The sequence below is a fragment of the Ceratotherium simum genome, chromosome 26, assembly GCF_057802395.1.
Source record: "Ceratotherium simum simum isolate JZ-2026a chromosome 26, ASM5780239v1, whole genome shotgun sequence".
Classification (NCBI taxonomy): Eukaryota; Metazoa; Chordata; class Mammalia; order Perissodactyla; family Rhinocerotidae; genus Ceratotherium; species Ceratotherium simum.
The window spans coordinates 33,596,959-33,620,038 of record NC_141925.1 but is presented as its reverse complement, the minus strand read 5'-3'; the positions used below and the strand labels follow the sequence as shown (position 1 = coordinate 33,620,038).

The 23,080-nt window shown below is 43.2% G+C and overlaps 1 protein-coding gene across 1 annotated transcript in view; it reads right to left on the bottom strand.

The window, feature by feature from the left end:
* Positions 1-12,165, bottom strand: part of EIF3B (eukaryotic translation initiation factor 3 subunit B) — a 32,623-nt gene extending 20,458 nt beyond the window's left edge. The window contains exons 1-6 of the mRNA XM_087417476.1: positions 11,700-12,165; positions 6,678-6,870; positions 5,013-5,132; positions 4,624-4,681; positions 4,305-4,433; positions 3,906-4,063 (exon numbers count right to left, since the gene is read on the bottom strand). Of these exons, the coding sequence (XP_087273602.1) occupies positions 3,906-4,063; positions 4,305-4,433; positions 4,624-4,681; positions 5,013-5,132; positions 6,678-6,870; positions 11,700-12,150 (1,109 nt within the window). The 5' untranslated portion in view covers positions 12,151-12,165. The remainder of the gene's footprint in view (positions 1-3,905; positions 4,064-4,304; positions 4,434-4,623; positions 4,682-5,012; positions 5,133-6,677; positions 6,871-11,699) is intronic.
* Positions 12,166-23,080: the final 10,915 nt, after the last annotated feature.

Sequence of the window (23,080 nt, the reverse complement as noted above, 5' to 3'; positions counted from 1 at the left end):
ATAATACTATGAAAAACTATATGCCAACAAATTGGACAAACTAGGAGCAATGGATAAATTCTTAGACTCATACAACCTCCCAAAACTGAATCAAGAAGAAATAGAGAATCTGAAGAGCCCAACCACAAATAGAGATTGAAACAGTAATCAAAAGCCTCCCCCAAAATTAAAGTCCAGTACCAAGATGGCTTCTCAGGAGAATTCTACCAAACATTCAAACAAGATTTAACACCTATCCTTCTCAAACTATTCCAAAAAATTCAAGAAGACAGAACCCTTCCTAACTCATTCTAAGAAGTCAACATCCTTCTGATCCCAAAGCCAGACAAGGACAACACAAAGAAGGAAAATTACAGGCCAATATCGCTGATGAACATAGATACAACAATCCTCAACAAAATATTGGCAAACTGAATACAGTAATACATTAAAAGGATCATACATCATGATCAAGGAGGATTTATACCAGGGACCCAGGGATGGTTCACAGGGATGCCACTGATGGCAAATCAATCAATGTGATACACCACATTAATAAAATGAGGAATAAAAATCACATGATCATCTCAATAGATACAGAGAAGACATTTGACAAGATCCAACATCCATTTATGACAAAAACTCTCAATAAAATGGGTATAGAAGGAAAGTACCTCAACATAATAAAGGCCATATATGACAAACCCACAGCCAACAAACCCACAGCCAACATCACACTTAACGGTGAAAAACTGAAAGTCATCCCTCTGAGAACAGGAACAAGACAAGGGTGCCCACTCTCACCACTCCTATTCAACATAGTACTGGATGTTTTTGTCAGAGCCATTAGGCAAGAAAAAGAAATAAAAGGTATCCAAATTGGAAGGCAAGAAGTAAAACCTTTGCTGTTTGCGAATGACATGATTTCACATATAGAAAACCCTAAAGAATCCACCAGAAAGCTATTTGAAATAATCAACAACCACAGCAAAGTTGCAGGATAGAAAATCAACTTACAAAAATCAGTTGCATTTCTATACTCTAACAACAAACTATCAGAAAGAGAACTCAAGAATACAATCCCATTTACAATTGCAACAAAAAGAAAAAAAATGTCTAGGAGTAAAAGGTGCAAGACCTATAGGTTGAAAACTATAAGACATTATTAAAAGAAATCGGTGACGACACAAAGAAATGGAATGATACTCCATGCACACGGATTGGAAGAAGTTAGAATGTCCATATTACCTAAAGCAATCTATAGATTCAATGCAATTCCAATCAGAATCTCAATGACATTCTTCACAGAAATAGAACAGAGAATCGTAAAATTCACATGGGGCAGCAAAAGACCCTGAATAGCTAAAGCAATCCTGAGAAAAAAGAACAAAGCTGGAGGTATCACAATCCCTGACCTCAAAGTATACGACAAAGCTACAGTAATCAAAACAGCATGGTACTGGCACAAAAACAGACACACAGATCAATGGAACAGAATTGAAAGCCCTGAAATAAAACTACACATCTACGAACAGCTAATCGTCAACAAAGGAGCCAAGAACATACAATGGAGAAAGGAAAGTCTCTTCAATAAAATGGTATTTGGGAAAACTGGACAGCCACATGCAAAAGAATGAAAGTAGACCATTATCTTGCACCACGCACGAAAAATTAACTCAAATGGATTAAAGACTTGAATTTAAGACCTGAAACCATAAAACTCCTAGAAGAAAATAGAGGCAGTACACTCTTGGACATCGGTCTCAGCAGCATCTTTCAGGCAAGGGAAACAAAAGAAAAAAGAAACAAATGGGACTTCATCAAACTAAAGAGCTTCTGCAAGGCAAAGGAAACTATGAACAAAACGAAAAGACAACCCACCAACTGCGAGAAAATGTTTGCAAATCATATATCTCACAAGTGGTTAATTTTCAAAATATATAAACAACTTATGCAACTCAACAACACAAAGACAGACAACCCAATCAAAAAATGGGGGGGGGGGGCTGGCCCAGTGGTGTAATGGTTAGGTTCACACGCTCTGCTTCAGAGGCCCAGGGGTTCACAGGTTCAGATCCCAGGTGCGGACCTATGCACCACTCATCAAGCCATGCTGTGGCAGCATCCCATGTATAAAATGGAGGCAGATGGGCACAGATTGTAGCTCAGGGTTAACCTTCCTCAGCAAAAAGAGGAAGACTGGCAACGGATGTTAGCTCAGGGCTGATCTTCCTCACCCCAAAAGAAATGGGCAGAAGATATGAACAGACATTCTTCCAAAGAAGATATACAGATGGCCAAAAGGCACATGAAAAGATGTTCAACGTCCCTAATTACCAGGAAAATGCAAATTGAAAGAACAAGGAGATATCACCTCACACCGTCAGAATGGCTATAATTAACAAGGTGAGAGATAATAAGTGTTGGAGAGGATGTGAAGAAAAAGGAACCCTCAAACACTGCTGGTGGGAAAGCAAACTGCTGCAGCCACTATGAAAAACAGTATGGAGATTTCTCAAATAATTAAAAATAGAAATACCATATGACCCAGCTATCCCAATACTGGGTATTTATCCAAAGAACATGAAATCAATAATTCAAAGAGATTTATGCATCCTTATGTTCACTGAAGCATTATTCACAACAGCCAAGACGTGGAAGCAACCCAAGTGCCCATGAACTGATGAACGGATAAAGATGTGGTCTATATATACAGCGGTATACTACTCGGCCATAAAAAAAGACAAGAGTCCCATTTGCAACAACATGGATGGACCTGGAGGGTATTAAGTTAAGCTAAATAAGCCGGACGGAGAAAGACAAACATCACACGATTTCACTCATATGTGGAAGATAAACAAACACATGGATAAAGACAACAGATTAGTGGTTACCAGAGGGGAAGGGGGTGGGGGGTGGGCGAAAGGGGTAAAGGGGCACATATGTAAGGTGACAGATAAAAAACTATACTATTGGTGGTGAGCATGATGCAGTCTATATGGAAACTGATATATAATAGAACACCTAAAATTACACAATGTTATAAACCAATATGACCTCAATAAAATAAAATTGAATAAAAAATTAAAAAAGCAGGTGCAACACGATGTCTCAGTAGCCCTGCAACACAAGGTGCTCCCATCAGTCCCACATGAGCTCAGACTACATAGTAAGATGCTGAAATGTTGCACAGACATCGCTGCACAGCATCGACAAAGACAGAGGATGGGACAGGGAGTGCACCAGCAACCCAGGGAAGGCTTCAGAGACAAACCCTGTTCAGGGGGCTCAGAGAACTGGGGGGAGAGAGCGTTCTGGGCAGTGAAGCCGTGAGCAGACAGCAAGGAGAATGCTACAGGGTCGTGGGCAGGGCTCCTTCAAGCTCCTCATGTCACACCTCCTCACACAAAGCTTTACTACATGGATCATTTCATACATGAGAAAAATTCATTCACAAGAAAATTATCTTCAAAATACATGATGTTGGACTGGATCCTGAAGAAAAAATATTTTGCACAGAACATTATTGGATCAAGAGACAAAACTGGAAAATGCTAGTGTTTAAATGAAAGTATTAAGTCTATGTTAAGTTCCCTAAAGTTAGTAACTGTAGTGTGGGTATGTATGAGAATTTCCTGTTTCTAGGAAATGCACACTTGGGGTAAAGGGACATAACACTTCAACTTACTCCCAAATAGCTGATGAAAAAAGTATGGTAAGTGTAGCTGAAGAAATTGACAAAGCAAATGCAACAAACTGTTAATTGGAGATTCTTGGTAACCAGTGTATGGGAGTTCTCTGTACTCTTCTTGCACTTTTCCTATTAAGTTTGAAATTACTGTAAAATAAAAAAGTTTAAAATCATCTGTAGAAGGGTGGCATGAGGTGAAAAGAATAGACTCTATCTGCACTTTCTAACAGCTTACCTTTCACAAGGTGAGAAATCAATCAGCTGCACCCCCTGGTGGCTGAACCTCTGAATCTGTTTGAACTTCTCTCCCCCCCAGAGAGCAATGCCTCGCTGATGGAAGGTTGCCAGGTAGGTGCCCTTTGGAGACCAGCGCACGTATGTCTCTGTCCACCTCTGTGGAAAAAGTCAGTGCCAACATTAACACGACAACAAAAGCCAAATGCAAAGACCCCTCCTTTCACATGAATTTACTGCTCAATCTCTTAACTGAAAAACAGAGAAGCTTATTCACTTCTCATGACTTATTTCAAAGCTGGAAGAAAAGAGTTATCCTCACTTGACCTGCTCTTGTACCCAAGTTCCCCTCTGTTAAGGAAATTCAGAGGTAAGTCTCCACGTGTCAGCAAATACCCACCGCTCGCTCTTCAATGGAGACAGGATCCTTCACATCATTCCAGAATATGGAAGTACGGTCTCCACTCTCAAAAATCACACTGTATTGATCCCTGCATTCTGCCTCTTCAAGCCAATAACGTAAATTTCCCTAGAAAAAGAACCAAAGGCAAGGAATGTAATATATTTCATTAATTTTAATCAAAGAAAATGTATTCATAACTATTGGTCTTAGATGTGACTAATTCAGTCAGCATCTTCAACTCCTGAGGAATTCACCACCTCAAGGCCAGAGGTTAGCCAGCATTTCTCTCAACTACTTACAGATTTATACAACATACCAAGTCTTTGAAAGGTTGTTTCTCTGGAATATCCCACTCATCACTGATTGTCATATACCTGGAAGAGAAAAAGACTGTTTAGTACCACACAGTAACGATCAGAACAAGGGGTGAGTGACCAGAATGGTGATGAGGCTGGTGCCTCTCAACCACAGGCAGCTCTGCACTCCTCCTCTGTCTCCCCTAGAGCAGGGAAAGGATGACTAAGAGCCATGAGGTGAGGGGCTGCTGGTGGTGAGGGAGCTACTGGCAGGAGTGAGGGGGCCACGCATGTGAAATGGTCCTGCAGTGGTGTGACTGGAGAATGGAACCAGCAATCCCCCGAGAAATGCCGAGCCGTTCAGGCACAGGTGACTGTCCAGGTTCTCAGGACCGGAGTCAGAACTCACTTGTCAAAGTCAGTGAAGAGGTTGACTCTGAACGTGTGCTGCTTGTCGAGCTTGTAGCCATCGGCATTTTTCACGGCATCCACGGCATGGGCAGGAGACGCATACTCCAGGAATATGTACCTGAAGGGAGAAGTAGGGCAACATGCACAAGTGTGGACTTTCAGATCAGACAGGTCATGCACCATACACACAGACCCCTGCACAGGCGTCGTTAAGCACTGTAAGCATCTGTGAGCGTCTTACTCCACGCCCCCGAGGCAGTGACATCACTAGCAGAGTAGTTCCCTAAACACAAACGAAATCCTACCAGAAGATCCAAAGTCTCTGACTTCACAACCATAAATTACAGAAAAGCTAATTAATAAAAATGTTCATTATCTTGACTGTAGTAATGGCTGCACAGACGTATGTACATCAAAACTTATGAAATTGAACACTTTAAAACTATGCAAGTTTCCTGTACGTCAATTATTTTGATAAAGCTGTTGGCAAATCTAAAAAACATGGATAGTCTAACATTGTGTATTACAGGTAAAATTACAAAAGCTCTCATAACTAAAAGTATAACACACTGCTGGTCAAAGCAGAGGTTACCCTTCCACCTAGTTCCCGAAACAGAAAATATTAGACGTGTTACTTGTATTGGATAATTTTTTTAGAACCTAAAACTATTCTAGGTAGTTTCCAAAATCTGTATTAAAAAAAAATTAAACTTCACCATTTTCTCACTCCTATCCTATAAAAGACAATTTTGCCTGTACTCTCAAAGGTTGATATTTACATGAAATTTTAATGGAGAAAGTCTGACAAGCTTGTGGAGCCACAAACAGAACTTTTGTTACTGCCGGTCGAGAGTAAACTGGTAACAACCGAGTGGTTGTTATAATTTGACACTGTCTAGCAGCACTGCAGACATTGTCTAGGGGCATTTTACACAACCTCACAATTCATCTACTAGGTATGTAACAAAGAAACTTACACCTGTTCAAAAGGGGATAGGTACAAGACTGTTTATCATTGCAAAACACTAAATGTCAACTGTTAGGAAAACAGACAAACTGTTGTATGATACAAGAGGATACACAGCATTTAAAATGAAGGAACTAGAATTACATTCACCAACACAGAAAACCTAATATTGAATTTAAAAAGCAAACTCCAGGACACACACCTCACACTACCATTTTTAAAAGATGCACTGTTTTAGGTAACACTAGGGAAACAAGCTGCTAATTAAGCAACGACACAACGCTTTCACCTAGACTGTAAGAAGTATCCCCATTTCAGAGATGTTAAAATGAGAAAAAAAAAAGCACATCTTAAATTAATAAAATACCATATGTAAAACGTTCCTGAAATTCTGCCAGCTTCCAGATCTGTCGGGCCCTTTACCCAGGATGTATCTTGTGTCGATTAGTGTTCTGACAGCAGAAGATTTAAATATTGTGATTTCTTAAGAATTTAGCAGCCAACCTACAATACCCTAACTCAGAGCCATCCCCCTTCATTTCCTTCTCCCTGCCTGATGACCCCAGGACCAGTTCACCACTCTGTCCGCACAGCTGCCAGCTGAGGGCAGCGTGAAGAAACGAATGAGGTCAAACGGCCATGGTGAGGCATCAGATACCAAGAAAATACTCTTCAGTGAGGGGGAACATCACTCACCCTTTCGTCTTTCCATCCTCCTCCGGATAGAAATCATTTGTGATTTTCCCAAACTTGGAAAAGATCTTATGGATGACATTTTTGAGTTTTTCCAGACGGTCAGGTCCCACCTGAGGAACATTGTCCACCACGATCACCGAATCAATGCCATCTGCTTCCTGGGGCCGATCTTTGAGTATATCTCCCAGTAATTCTGTATAAGTAAAAGATCTGTCAAATGACTTTTTTTGACCAACCAAAACAATCTATTAGCTTAGGATATTGAACACATTTCCAAGAAGCAAAAAATGAATAACTGACCTAAATGCTTCCACTGTGAACAAAAGAAATCATGGCCCTGGCTTGCCTCAAAATTTACATTTGAAAGAATTAGGAAGATTTTAATTCTTCACACTCCGTTTCGATAGTCAAGATACGTCAATTCTTCACACTTTTTTTTTTTTTTTAATAATTTTATTTATTTACTTTTTTCCCCCAAAGCCCCAGTAGGTAGTTGTATGTCACAGCTCCACATCCTTCTAGTTGCTGTATGTGGGACGCGGCCTCAGCATGGCCGGAGAAGCGGTGCGTCGGTGCGCGCCCAGGATCCGAACCCAGGCCACCAGCAGCGGAGCTCGAGCACTTAACCGCTAAGCCACAGGGCCGGCCCTGTTCACACTCTGTTTTGATAGTCAAGATACGTCAATCGATTTCTGGCAATAATGGAATATTTTAAATGAATTTTTTAAAAAAGACTTTACTATTGCAGAATGCAAACAAAGAGGAAAGCCTTTCACTGGGAATCAGAAAAACCCAAAGTGAGCTGGGGGATGCCTGTGGTGAGCCCTCCCCAACCCACCTCCAATGCAACCCACCACCAGGCACTGTCTTTAGTTTAAAACAAAACAACCGTTACCCAATATTCCTAAAACAAGCCTTGTTAGAAAACAACACGGGGCTGAGACCAGCATCTAAACCAGGAGACTAGAGAACACTGAAGCTCATGAGAGCGCACAAATAATGACACATTACAGCTTCACGATTGACACTGTCTCCAAGTCCATGAAATACCTCACAGGGCTGTTGCTGACACCAGCCATTTATAGACATTCAATCCAGAAATGCTTAGGACAGTGCTTGGAACATAGCAAACAATATGTTAACTAATATTTTCATAACTACACTCAAAAAACCCAAAATGTATTACGTTCACATCACCTGCTTGTAAAATTAGGATCATAGAACCCAAATCTTAAGTACTCAAACTTCTTAGGATTGCTTCATTTACACAAAATGGCCAGTTTCCATAAGAAAAGAAGGAAAGACAGGTATAAAAAGGACTAGAAAATAGAAACTTGGGAGGAACCAACACGAACAGGTCTGGGAAGCAGACTGGAAGCCCACTGGTCTTTCCGGGCGGTCCAATGCCATCTGAGCCCTGCCCTCTGCAGTCTTACCTGAGCCTGTCTCAGGCCTTCAGTCCTTCTGACCATAACCCTCCAGCACCCACAGAAATGCCTGACCGGCTCTAGAGATGCACATTCGGAGGTCAAGTGGAGTATCAGATCACATAAAGCAAACCCTACCATTTTAATATAAATTCTGTACAAATCCTAAACTCAATTAGCTAATCTAGAAAGCTGTAAAATTACCAGGCAGTGGGTTAAGAGCTGGAACAGAAAGACACCTTTCAAAGCTGCCATCCAAGCACACTCATGAGATGAAACTGCATCAGTAAATACAGCCAGAATGAGAGTACAAGGTAATTTTTAAACAACAGCTGAAGATAATGGCTTGTTACTCACGTATCTATGTGTTCCGGAACCTAATTATCACTCTAATTTTTGTATCACGCTCTTAAAGAATTTCAACGTGCTAAATAAGACACGTCAGGAAATATTCTCTGTTGCATTTCATTTTCAAAAGTTAAGATGAATTTTTTCCACTTTTGTTTGAAATCTTCCATCATAAAAAGTTAAAAAAGTCCACAAAAAGGGAAACAAGTCCTTTAATTTCAAGAGGTAAGCTTTGTTATCAACTATATCTAATTAAACTCAACGCTTTTATGAATGATATTGAAAATATTACCTTAAAAAAAGAATTGCCACTTAAATTTCAAAGAAGATAAAACTGAGACCAAGAAGAGAAAAAAGAAGGAAAGAGGCAGATTAGAGTCATAGCAATGCGAGACATCCTCCCTAGAGAGACTGGAGTGAAATCCTTGGGTTATTTTTAAAGCTCACTTACCATACAATTAAATGGCCTGTTAAGCCTGATCTGAATTTACAAGGTTTCCAATAACAAATTCAGCCTTTATACAAACTGTGGACTCTTCCCACAACCTTCTCTAGTTTCTAAGAATCTCCCCAAACACAGTAAGGTGAATAAACGTAGTAACTACACAATGAAGAAACACATTTCCTTCACCATTACCAGCATTCGCACCTGGTCACCCTTAACTCATGGATTCCCAATCTGGCTCCAGGAGAGAAAGAAAGAAGCAATTCTCAAAACTAAATAGCAAATATAAATAATGTTTAATGAGCCAAAACAGAAGACATTTAGTTAAAACTTTTATCATATATCAGTTTGACAGAGCACCAAAGGCAGTTGAAAAACTGAAAGGATGACTAATTGAGATGCAACTGCGCGACAGTGCTTGTTACTGTACACAGGGCACGATCTGCTCACTGAGAGACAAAAGCCAATCGTCAAGAGGCAAGATGGTGGCAGAGAAAGGGTAGTTTATAAGAGCCTGCTAGCAAGGGAAAAGATGGCTGACTAATGTCTCAAAGCACCATCTTACAGAACAAAGACTACAGGCCAGTTATATAGACGGCTGGTCTCCAGGTGTGGGAGGCATCTGGTCTCATGGTAGGGGCATCCCTCTGATCTCTAGGCGGGGCATCTGGTCTCAGGGTGGGGGCATCCATCTGGTCTTAGTCCCTGGCAGTCTTTTGTTTTACTGGATATGCATCAGAGACTGGAGCAACACCCTGTACCCTAATCTTTCAGCTGTCATTGATGATGGCTATCAGCAGAGTCTCTGCCCAGGGATCACCACATTTCTAAGGAACTCAAAAGAACAAAGTTACCAACTTATAGCAGCTGGGAGGGGCCATAAAATCCAGAGTTAGTCAGAGATCATTCAAAGTTACAATACGGCTTCCCTTATGTCAACCTCGTGTTGAGCTGGTATCAGTGCTGATCTGTCTCAAAGAATGAGGCAAGATGACTTTGTGGTGCTTATATTGCACCCACGAGAGGGCTTTTCAGGAGACTCAGTCCATTTTCAAAAGAACCCTTACTGCCTTCTGCAGTGCTCTCTGACCCCCTACTGGGCAATTCTCACCCCACAATTTGTACTTGAGCTACTGACCATAACCAAGTAGCCTCAAAAAAACTGACAGCTGGCCTGCTCAGTTTTAGTTCCTTAGGACCAGAAGCTTCACAGCTCACTCTGGCAAAAACATGAGGATCACAAAGCTCCCAAAGGCCCTCCCAGCAGTCACCTAGCCTGGCTGGCCTATGCTCATTGCAGCATCCTCTGACTGCCACACACTCCAATTCTGGAAATAATTCACATGCTAGAAATCTTGTATGAATTAGATGTGCTCAAATAATGCTTTAAAAAAATCAATCACAGAGTAAATACTGAAGAGCTCAAAATAGGCTTTAACATCAAAACTTCGATTTTACAATACAATATAAATTGGTGCGGTAAAAACGAATGCTGGTCTGGGCAGCAGGATGGGGAGGGGGTGTCCCAGCGACACCGCCTCCCCGTGAGTTCTCAGCAACCTACCTCGCCATAAGGAACACATTTCCTCTTGGCTGAGGGGCTTCCAGTCCGTGGCTCTCAAGTCTTCACTAGCTTGTGGAGCCTTTCCTGCTTTTCATGCTAAAATATCTTTTGTCTTACGAAATAATGTACGCTAACAGCGAGAGTAACAGGTAGCTCTTTAAAATTATGTTTAAATTAAAAGTTGACAACTCTGTGTTGGTTCCCTAAGTTTTCTTTCTCATTTTACTTGAGATTCTTTATAATTCTGACTCAACTTCAGTGTGATCAGACACAATATCTCAAAAACACATTTACATCTCGATGTTGTAACATCTTATTTTTTTGGTGTATTACTGGCTACTTCATTGATGTTTTATTTATTTTTCCTATTTTACTACAACAGTCAATACACAAAGGAACCCACTGATGTGCTCCCAGCTTGCAAAATTCAAATAGCTAAAAACAAAACATACACGAGTAAAAACAAATGAGATTAGCTATCACCAAAAGTCACTTTAGAAGACAGGCTTTCCCAGGCAGGAAGCAGAGGTATTGCCTATAAATTGAATCAATGTAGAAAGGAAGGCAAAGCAAGCTACAGTCAACAACACTAAACCCTGAGATCTGCCAACACAAGAATGGCGTCTGCCTACACTTAGGAAAAGGGAGAACCAAACAGGTGGCTGGCAGAGTCGGCCTGGCACTGTCCTACTAAGAACTCTCTGGAAGAAAACGCTTCCGTGGGGCAGCGGCAAAGAAACCAGCTCTGCCATAACCTATTCTGAGGACAGCGTCCTATCTGCCCCTAAGAAGCCGGCACTAAGTCACTTTCAGACCTTTGACAGGTGTGGCTGTCATTCGAGGCATCCAGGCCTGTTGAGGGAAAACTGTCACCCGAGACTGTGCAGCACTGGAGTGTCCTGTTTGCTCGACCCTAATAGCCACACCACTGCCCACACGGCCACAGCTCCTGCGTGCACGCCGTCTGCCGTCGCCACTCCCCGAATTCCCGGTTAGAGTGCAAATGACTGGCTCCCCAAGTAGTCTCCATCCTGTTCCCTCTTTTCTTTTTGGAGAGAAATGAAAGCACCCAGGCTGTCACAGGACACCTTTCCTACGTGAGGGACGACGAGTGGAGAATGGGGACCTCCATGCTGAGTTCCACGGGGCAAAGCCCCTGGTGGGCTCCAAGATGCGCGGTGACCCCTTCCGCGTTCGGGGCCTCGGGAAGCTCCGCGCAGACAGCCACACCGCCTCACCTTCCTCGCTCACGTCGTCCACAAAGTCCTCGGGGTCGCTGAAGGAAGGCTCGTCCGCGCCGGCGTCCTCCGCCGCCCCGCCCTGCTCCCCGCCCGCCCCCTCGGACCCGGCCTCGGCCGCCGCGTCCTGGGCCTGCTCCCCCGGCGCCTCGCCCGCGGCCGGGACGGGGGCGGGGGGCTCCTCGAGCGGCGCCGCAGACGACCCGGGAGCCGCGCCGGCCGCTTCCTCCCCGTCGGCTGCGGGCTCGGCTCGCACGTCAGGCCCCAGCCCAGTCTCAACCTCCGCCGCTGCGTCCTCGCCGCCCGCCGCCTCCTGCGCGCCGGCCCCCGCGGGCCGCGGCGAGTCCTCCCCCGGCGGCGGCTCGGAGGCCGGCTGCTGCTGCTGCTGCTGCCCGGGCTCGGCCCGCTGCTCGCCCGCCTCGGTCGCCGCCACGTTCTCCGCGTCCTGCATGGCCCGCCGCTACCACCGCACCGCACCTCGCCCCGCCGCGCCGCGCCGCGCTGCCGACTCTCCCAGGTCGCACTGCGCGCCGACCGCGGGCCATGTGCGTGCTCGGGGCGCTCCATCAGACTCGGAGCGGGGGTGGGCCGCCCACGCCCTGACTCCTGACAGCGTGGCCAGAGGAACAAAAGGGCAGCATTGTGTCCACTGGTGATTACGATAACGCTCGTGTGAGAAGCACGTGCGAAACTCCAATCACCAAAGCGCCTCTGGTGTAACTACAAACTCATGGGGAGCTCGAGCTCCCCCATTTGTGGGAGCGAGTGGTTCCGTCCAACATGGCAGCCAGGCACCTCCTTCTCCCGTCGGGCGCTGCGGCGAAGGACTTAACTATTGGTGACGCCGCAGGGAGGGAGCAGAAGGTATCTTGGTATAGGGAACTGCATGAAAATATGTAACTCAAAAAGTAATACTACAAGAAACTGTAAGTTCAACCAACTATTTTTATTGTGATATCTTTAGCCTCTCATCAGTTTAGCTTACATTACTAGGTCCCCCCTTCACGTGTCGGTGTTTAGACTCGTCCACTGAGTGGGCACATGGATGGACGCTTCCAAAATATAAAAGGAATTCTCGGCCGTTGAGCCGGAGATGGACAACACGACTAGGAAGACGATTGCCTGGCACGATACGAAAATGAATGAGAGCTGCTTTAATCACTTACGCCCAAGCCCACCGCGGCGGCTGTAATTCCACCTCTCCCCGTTCTCATGGTCGCCGTGGTTCGGCCCACGGAGGCCTCCGCTGCAGCGAGCGCGGGTCACGTGGGGGCGGGGCGGAGCCAGCCGCGGGGGCGGGGCCGGCCCTGGAGGGTGGGTTTGGCTCTGGAAAGGGTGTTCTGTATTTGTAGCTCTTATTTTGGTGGCAGCCGGTGGTTGTGGTTCTGGGGGAGGGGAATGGGGAATTAGTGTTTAATGAGTGCAGAGTTTCAGTTTGGGAAGATGAACGAATTCTGGAGATGGATGGTGGAGATGGTGCACAACAGTGTGGATGTGCTTAATGCTGCTGCACTGCACACTGAAAAATGGCTAACATGGTAAGTTTAATGTCATGTATATTTTACCACAATTGAAAGAGAGAAAAAAAAAGAACTAGGGTTCTTAGGTTGCCTAATACTAGGTGTGAATCCTCCTCATCTTACTTTTCAGCCGTGTAACTTTGGGCAAGTCTCCTGGCATCTCTGCCTCAGTTATCCCATCTGTAAAATGAGGGGTAACTCATTTTGTGTGCGTGGCCTGTGGACCGCCTTCACCAAGGCAAACTGATTTCTCCTAGAAGTCAAAGTTATGCTCTTGATTTCTAGTTGCATCTGCAGTTTTCATAGATCATTGGGCTATGCTACCCCTTCTCTTCTAGAAGGTGCTAAAGGTGACAAATCAATGAACAAGAAGCAAATATTCACAGAAAAGCTGGAAAACAGAGGCTGGCCTGGTGGCATAGTAGTTAAGTTCGGGCGCTTCCCTGCGGCAGCCTGGGGTTTGCAGGTTAAGATCCTGAGTGCAGACCTGCACCCTTCTCATGAAGCCCCATGCTGTGGCAGCGTCCCATATACAAAATAGAGGAAGATGGGCACAGATGTTAGAGCAGGGCCAATCTTCCTCACAAAAAAAAAAAAAAAAGCTGGAAAATAGTTGACCTTCATTGGCCAGCTGCATGTTTCTTAGGAAAGACTTTTGTGGCATGCATGTGTTGCATAGAGTAGCCACTCATTACTATTTCCCAGTGAGGGGAAAATTGTATCCTTTAATGCAGGTGAAATTGTGTTGTGCTCATGATGCAAAAAAAAGAAACTTACATTTTCAAAATATATCTCATAGTGTTCTAGGGAGAGGACCAAGATCAGCAGTTCCGCTATCCTCAAATGCCTGAGAAGCACTGTAATTGATACTCAAATTATAAGTGCCTAAGTGGGAGGTGCTCTGCATTGGGGATACAGTGGTGAGTACAGCATGTATGATTGTTGCCGTCTTAGAATTGCAGTGTAACAGGAGCAACATTCAGGAATCAAAGCATCACAGATGTGAGTGTAAAAGTGCATCTGTGATAGGTTCATAAATTCTTTGACACGCTTTCTTTCAAAAGGGGAAGCCAAACCCTGCTCCTCTGAAGTGTGGGTGGACTTAGTCACTGGCTTCTCATGAATAGCTTGTGGCAGAAGTGATGCTGTGTACCTTCCAAGTCCAGGTCCTAAAAATGATATGCTTGGGGCCGGCCCGGTGGCGCAAGCAGTTCGGTGCGCGTGCTCCGCTGCGGCGGCCCGGGGTTTGCCGGCTCGGATCCCAGGCGTGCACCGACGCACTGCTTGTTGAGCCATGCTGTGGCGGCGTCCCATATAAAGTAGAGGAACATGGGCACAGATGTTAGCTCAGGGCCAGTCTTCCTCAGAAAAAAGAGGAGGATTGGCATCAGATGTTAGCTCAGGGCTGATCTTCCTCACAAAAAAATAAAATAAAATAAAAAATAAAAATGATATGCTTGCTCCCGGTTCACTCTCTCTCGAATCACTGGGTCTGAAAGAAGCTGGCCACCTTGTCCTGAGGACACTCATGCAGTGTGTGGAGGCGCCCCAGTGTGGAGGAACTGAGCTCCCCAGACAGCATCAGCACCGAGCTGCCAGACATATGAAATGGAAATGGATACTCCAGCCCCAGTCAAGCCTTCAGATGGAGGCAGCGCCAGCCCGTGTCTTGAGAGAGGCCTCAGGAGAAACCAAACCTGCCAACACCTTGATCTCAAACTCCCAGCCTCCAGAACTGTGAGAGATAAATTTCTGTTGTTTAAGCTGCCCGGTCTGTGGTATTTTTTTTACGGCAGCCTGAGCTAACTAATACCGTAGGTAAAATACATAGAAAAAGGCCTAGAAGGATACACGCTGAACTGAAAAAAGTGTTTGATGAAGGTAAGTAGTATTGGTAGTGTTGGTCAAAAAAAATGTTAATTATAGATTCTAGGTGGTAGATTTACTCTTCACTGTAAAATTCTCTCAACTTTTGTGTATGTTTGAAAATTTTTATAATAAATTGTTGAGGGGGAAGGACTCAGGAGCCAGCTTTAAGAGGCCCCCCACTGGAACAATTTGAGCCTCAAAAAGAATAAAAAACTGCATATGATTGACATAAATAAAGTATGTTTAAATCCATTAGTTCATAATGCTGTTAAAAAAAAAACATTCATCACAGGTGACTCTTGCTGGGACATTATCTCATTGTTGTAAAGACAAAAGACTCTAGCAAAAAATAAGTAATCTTGCCTCTCTTATTTTACCTTATATTTTAAGGTAACCAAATAGTTGAATAGGGATTGTCCTTCTTTATTGAAGAATTCTAGCTAATACATGCAGAAGGATCAATAAAATTGGAGAGGCAGCATTCTGCAACCCTTGTGAAATAAAGATCTAAGCAATGGTCCTGCAACCGGTGGATGAGAGGTTGATAGGGAACCGTGTGATGGAGGGAGCAGAATGACACCACCTGAGATTAAGGCTGTAAATTTCCCTCTACATGCTACTTTAGTTACATCCCACTAATTATAATACGTTGTATTTTCTGTTGTAAGTGTTTTCTAACTTCCATTATGATTTTTTCTCAGACCCATGGATTATTTAGAAATGTGTTATTAATTTCCAAATGTTTGAGGATTTTCCAGACATGTTTCCAAAATTGCTTTCTAGTTGAAGTCTGTTGTGACTGAAACATACCTTTGTATGATTTCAATCCTTTTTAAAATGTATTGAGATTTGTTTCATGGCTAAGAGTGTGATCTACCTGGGTGCACGTTCCTTGTACACTTGACAAATGTGCTGCTGCTGTTGGGTGAAGTGTTCAATAAATGTCACTTGGGTCAAGTGGGTTGAGAGCTTTGTTCAAGTCTTCTAAAACCTTACTGATTTTCTGTCCACTTGTTCTGTCAGTTTGCTGAGAGAGCAATGTTGGAATCGCCGGTTCTAATGATGGATTTGTGTATTTCTACTTTCAGTTTTATCACTTTTTTCATGTTCTTTGAAGTTCTATAACAGGTGCATACACATTTAGGGTTGCTTTGTCTTTTTGATGAATCGGCTGCCTTAGCATTTTAAATATTCCTTTTTATTCCTGGTGATGTCCCCTGTTGTAGTGTCTACTGCTAGTACAGCTAACCTCCAGCTTTCTTTTAATTAGTATTTGCCTGGTGTTGTGGTTGAATTGTGTCCACTAGAAAGACAAGTCCAAGTCCTAAGTCCTGGCACTTGTGAATGTGTCCTTATTTGGAAACAGGGTCTTTGCAGATGTGATCAAGTTGAAGTGAGATGATATCAGATTAGAGTGGGCTCTAATCCAATGACTAATGTCCTGTGAGAGCAGGGAAATTTGGACACACAAAAACACAAAGAGGAGAATGCCCTGTGAAGATGGACACAGAGATGGGGGCGATGGATCTACAAGCCAAGAAATATCGGGGATTGCTGGCAACCACCAGAAGCTAGGAGAGAGGCATGAAATGGAGTCTCCCTCAGAATATCAAGAAGAAACAAGCCTGCTGACACCTTGATTCCAGATGTCTAGCTTCCAGAACTGCGAGAGAATACATTTCTGTTATTATAAACTACCCAGTTTGTGGTACAAATTACAGCAACACTGGGAAACTAATATATATGGTATAAATTTTTTATTCTTTTATTTTTAACCTATAAATAGCTTGATATTTAATGTGGATTTTATAGATAGCATATAATAGGATCTTACTGTTTTAATCCAATCTGATAATGTCTGTCTTTTAAAGGGAATGTTTACATTATTTATATTCAGTATAATTATAATTCTGGTTGGGATTAAATCTACCATTTTAGTATTTATTTTGTTTTTGTTCTATGTGTCCTTTGTTCCTTCTTCTTTTCCTGGCCTTTCTTTTATTAATTGACTATTTTTATTATATTTTATCTGAACTATTAGCTTATTAGTTATACCACTTTTATTTTTTATACTCATTACTCTAGGGTTTACAGTGTTTTATCTTTGACTTATCATAGTCTCCCTTTAAATAGTATTACTCCCCTTTACCTATTTCCTTCTACTCCCTCCTGTCTTTTATACTATTGTTGCCATACATTGTAATTCTGTTCTATAAACCCCACAATATATTGTTATATTTGGTTTAAATGATATATTTTAAAGACATTAAATGACACAAAAATGTCTTTTATATTTACCAACCCATTTGCCACTTCTGGTGCTTTCATTCCTTTGTGGGTATCCAAATTTCCATCTGTTACCTTTTCCCTTTACCCTGACAAATTTCCTTTAACATTTCTGTAGTGCATTCTGCAAATAGCAAACAGCCTAACTCCTAGCTAGATAAACATAAAACCTTATACTAAGGCTGGTCTACCAGAGTTTCTATTATATGAAACATTGTGTCTAGTTCTTAGCAAAAAATTACAAGACATGCTAAAAGGCAAGAAAAAACACAATCTGAAGAGACAGCAAGAGCAAGAACCAGACTCAGATATGACAGAGGGTTTCTCATTATCAGACCAGAAATTTAAAATAACTATGAGTAATATGCTAAGTCTTTAATGAAAACAGTGGACAACATGCAAAACCAAGTGGGCAATGTAAGCAGAGAGATGAACACTGTGAGAAAGAATCAAATGAAAATGCTAGCGATCAAAAATACCATAACAAATGAATGCCTTTAATGGGCTCATCAGTAGATGGGACACAACAGAAGAAAGAATCAGTGAGCTTGATGACATGTCACTAGAAACTTCCCAAACTGAAATACAAAGAAAAGAAAGAATGAGGAAAAAAATCAAGGGTCCAAGAACTGAAGGAAAATAACAAAAATTGTAACACACACATAATAAGAATACCAGGAGAAGAAAGAGAAAGGAGCAGAAGAAATATTTGAAGTAATTATAGCTGAGAATTTTCCAAAGTTAATAACAGAAACCAAGACACAAAGCCAAGAGGCTCAGAGAACACCAAGCAGGAGGAGTACCAGAAATTCATATTCAAACTGCAGAAAACCAAAGACAAAGAGAAAATCTTGAAAGAACCCAGAGGGAAAAAGCCTGTAGAGAAACAAGGATAAGACTTATATCAGAATTGTCAGGAACCATGCCAGCAAGAGGAGAGTGGAGTGAAATATTTAAAATGTGGAAAGAAAAAACCCACCCACCTAGAATTTTGTGTGTGGCAAAATTATCCTTCAGAAGTGAAGAAAGAATACAGATTTTCTCAGGAAAACAAAAAGTGAGAGAATTTGTCACCATTAGATCAGCCTTGCAAGAAATATTGGAAGTGCTTCAGAGAGAAGGGAAAGCATGTAGATCAGAACGATGTTCTGATAATAGCAGCAGTATATTGGCTGATTATAGCATGTGGGTAAGTGAAAAGAACGGCAGCATTGTTATAAGGGACAGCAGAGAGGAATTGGGCACACTCTGTTGTATGGTACCTGCACTACCCCTGAAGCAGCATAGTGTTATTTGAAAGTTATTTGTAAGTGTATACTACAAATTCTAGGGCAACCACTAAAGTAATTTTTTAAAAGAGTACAATATACTGAAAGGAGAGAGAAAATGGAACCATAAAAAATACTCAGTTAACCAGAGAAGGCAGAAAAGGAGAGAAAGAACAAAATACAAAGAACAAAAAACTGTTACAAGCATGGTAGATATTCATCCAACTGTCTCAATAATCGCTTTAAACATGAACGGTCGAAATATATCAATTAAAAGACATAGACTGTCAAAGTGAAACAGGCACACATTTTTAATATAAAGATACAGATAGATAACCAAACAACCCAGTTTAAAAATAGGCAAAGGACTTGAATAGACATTTCTCCAAGAAGGTATACAAATGGCCAATAAGCACATGAAAAGATGCTCAGCATCACTAATTATTAAGGAACTGTAAATCAAGACCACAATGAGAAGCCACTAGGATGACTATTATTTATTTATTTATTTATTTTTTTTATTTTTTCCCCCCAAAGCCCCAGTGGATAGTTGTGTGTCGTAGCTGCACATCCTTCTAGTTGCTGTATGTGGGACTCGGCCTCAGGATGAACGGAGAAGTGGTGCCTCGATGCGCACCCGGGATCCGAACCCGGGCCGCCAGCATCACAGCGCGCGCACTTAACCGCCAAGCCACAGGGCCGGCCCTAGGATGACTATTAATAAAAAAGAAAAATAAAGAAGTATTAGTGACATTGTGAAGATATTGGAACCCATGTGCATTGTTGGTGGGAATGTAAAATGGAGCAGCTGCTGTGGAAAGCAGTATGGCGGTTCCTCAAAAAATTTTACATAGATTTACCATGTGATCCAGCAATTCCATTTCTGGGCATTTACCCAAAGGAATTGACAGCAAGGACTCAATCAGATATTTGTTGATCCATATTCACAGCAGCTTGACTATTATTTACAATAGCCAAAAGGTGGAAGCAAGCAACATGTCCATCAATGGATGAAGATAAACAAAATGTGGTGTATCCATACAGTGGAATATGATGCAGCCTTAAAAAAGAAGAAACCTGGGCCGGCCCCGTGGCTTGGCAGTTAAGTGCACGAGCTCAGGTGCTGGTGGCCCGGGTTCCAATCCCGGGCGTGCACAGATGCACCGCTTCTCCAGCCGTGCTGGGGCCGCATCCCACATACAGCAACTAGAAGGATGTGCAGCTATGACATACAGCTATCTACTGGGGTTTTGGGGGGAAAATAAATAAATAAATAAAATCTTTTAAAAAAAAAAACAGAAGAAATCTGACACCTGCTATGACACAGATGAACCTTGAAGACATTGTGCTATTGAAATGAGCCAGTCACGAAAGGACAAATACTGTAGAGTTCCACTTATATGAGGGCCCTGAAGTAAAATTCATGGAGACAGAAAGTAGATGGTCGGTGCCAGGGGCTGGCGGAGGGGGATGGGGAGTTAGTGTTTAATGGGGACAGAGTTTCAGTTTGGGAACTACAAAACCTGATCAAAATCCTCCATCAGTATTAGGATCTTCTGTCTGTCCCCAAGGTCAGATTCTTTACTGTAGACCAAGCTCCACTCTGAGTATACTAAAAAATGCCACAACCTTATGAATCAAGTTTAACCCCACGGATAAATTATTATATCAGTGATATCAGAAGGCTTGGTTGACCTAAGGCAGAAAATTCCAAGTACCAAGTCAGCCTGAGAGCCCATTTCCACCACCTTCTCTGATTCCTCCTCTAAACCCGATGTTCCACCTGGAGGATCCTAAGACTGAAAAACCACAACCTTTAAAACAGCACAGTGGCTGGCCCCATGGCCTAATGGTTAAGTTTGGCATGCTCTGCTTCAGCGGCCCAGGATCAGTTCCTGGGCGCTGACCTACACCACTCCTTGGCGGCCATGCTGTGGCAGTGACCCACATACAAAGTAGAGGAAAATTGGCACAGAGGTTAGCCCAGGGTGAAACTTCCTCAGCAAAACAAACAAACAAACCAAAAGAGCACAAGTCCATTTGTAAAAAAATAATTTAAAAATTTTGAATAGGTAACACATGCACGGGGTAGAAAATTCATAAGGAAAAGGTTATAGTGCAAACTTTCTGTTAGCCCATTTGCCATCCTGGAATCAACCACAGTTACTTGTTTCTCATGTGTGCTTCCAGAGACATTCCATACATGTTCAAGCACGCACACACACGTGTGTGTGTATGTAGATATGTCTTATGCAAGTGGCAGCGTGCTATGCGCACTGAAATGCACCTTGCTTTTCGCACCCTATTTATCATCAGATCTTTCCACGTCAGTACATATTTACCCGCCTCGTTCTTTTTCACAGGGTGTGGATCGCCAAAGAATGGCTTGGTCATATGGGTGTTATCCACATGCAAATTAAATGTGCTGATTTGAGGGAGACAGCCAAAAGACTGTTCAATAAACCAAGGCAAAAACAATATTTACTAGAGAGGGGGGAGAAAAAACTGCAGTCTAGGAAAGGAAATCTTGCTTTACATATTTTGAATAAACTGGTTAACTGCCCAAGTCGTCTGCCCTTGAGTAGACTGATGAGGAGAGTCAGAGAAAACAATCTCACCGGTTTGCTGATTCTCTGGAAGCCTCCAGAATTTAGCCGTAAAGCTCCCACGACAGGCCGTCTCTGTGCGGTATCTCCATTGTCCTTCCTTCAGCACCTCCTCGTTACCTGGCAGGTGTGCACCACTTCCCTCAGTCAAAATGTCTCAGGATGCACCACAATTATTTAGCCCTAGTGGGAGACATTTGAATTGTTGCCCATCCTTTGCCAAAGCGAGTATCCTTGTGGATAGGTCCATTCACACACGTGTGAATATGCTTTATTTGGGGTTTGCCCCCATTTGTAATAAGTAGCCCAATTCATTCCACCACATAAGAGTTCGATAGCTGTCTCTCGTGTGTGTTGCACCACCAACATTCAGGAGAGGCTTCCTGCCCTGGGAGAGGAGATCTGCATGGGGGCGTCACATGCTAGTGTGAGACACGTGGGAGAGGAGGAAGCATCCTGCCTGCTGTCCCCTGTGGTGGTGGCCTGCCTCTGCCCCTCCTGCTCTTGCAGAGGATCAGAAATAGACTTTGGTGGGTAAAATGAGTTGGCAAGTTGCTGCTAGGGCCTTTAATCAAGCCCAGTTCCTCGATTAGACCCACTCCCAAGATTTGGACCCTGCAGCCAATTATGGAGCCCCTTGGGGTCAGAATCACTGCCCAGTGGCCAGAGTGTGGGACAAGGCTCCATCTCTGAGCTTACTCGGCTGAGAGGCAGTACGGCCCATTGCCATGCTTCCAGAGGTAGTACTTTCATTTCCATCTGTGAAAAAATGATTAAAGAAGACAATTTAGGTGATGCGAACAAACTTTGTTTAAACTTCATGAAGGGACAGTCTCCATTCAGAGAACAGTAAAATGGAATGGAAGGCAGGAAGCTTTTACAGGATAAAGAATAAAGAAGAGAAAAATAGAACGTATCTGATTGGCTGGGGCCACATAGTCAACTTGTTTGGGGTGAGAAGGAACAAGCAAATAAGTATAGGGCCCAGACTTGGTTTGGCATTTGGGGACAGGCTGCCTGGATATTCCACGTTTCTAGTCAAGCGAAGTCTTTACAGACGTGGCAGTCATCTAAGTTTCAGTTTGCTGACCTGGCACCGAGGCCAGGAGTCGCTGCATCTTAGGCCTAGAAACTAATTTCAACACGTCAAAACTCCATCTTTAAACTTAAATTCATTTAAGGCCAAATTTAGAGTTCCCATGAAATCATGAGTTTGATGGGATAGTTGTCTTTTAATTCAGCTTAACACTAATATGTAATTATTAAAATGAAAAATGTTCTGCCGTGTCCCCCCTTGGGGGGGCCTAGGGCTGAGGGGAGAGAGAGCTGGGATGACTCTAAGCCGCCTCCCTTGCTTACTAGATAACCTAGGGCAGTTTATGTCACATCTCTAAGCTTCGGTTTCCCTATCTTGAAAATGAGAACAATAATAGTACTTACCTCATAGGCTTGGGAGAGGTTCCAATAAGATAATGTGGATAATGTGTGCCTTTATTTTCCTGAAGCCTTATCTTAAAAGAATGAGAAGTATTTTCAAGAGGGCTGACCAGGTTCTGAAGGGTGGAGATGACTCTCTGTTTTCAGAAGGAGGCTCAAAGCTGGAAAGTACCCAGTCCCTGAGCCTGGGGGGCAATGGACAGGGTGGCGGAGATCCACGCTGGCCCTAGGGGGTCCCAGGATCCATAGTGACATGGCTCATGGGTACCTTGGAGCCTCAGCAGAGTCTTGGAAATCCTGCTGGGTTGGAGGGCCTGACCGGTGCTAGTGTGAGCAGAGGCCTGACTTCCCGCCTCACCTCCCAGCCTCGGGCCAGCCCGGGCTGCTTTGTCAGC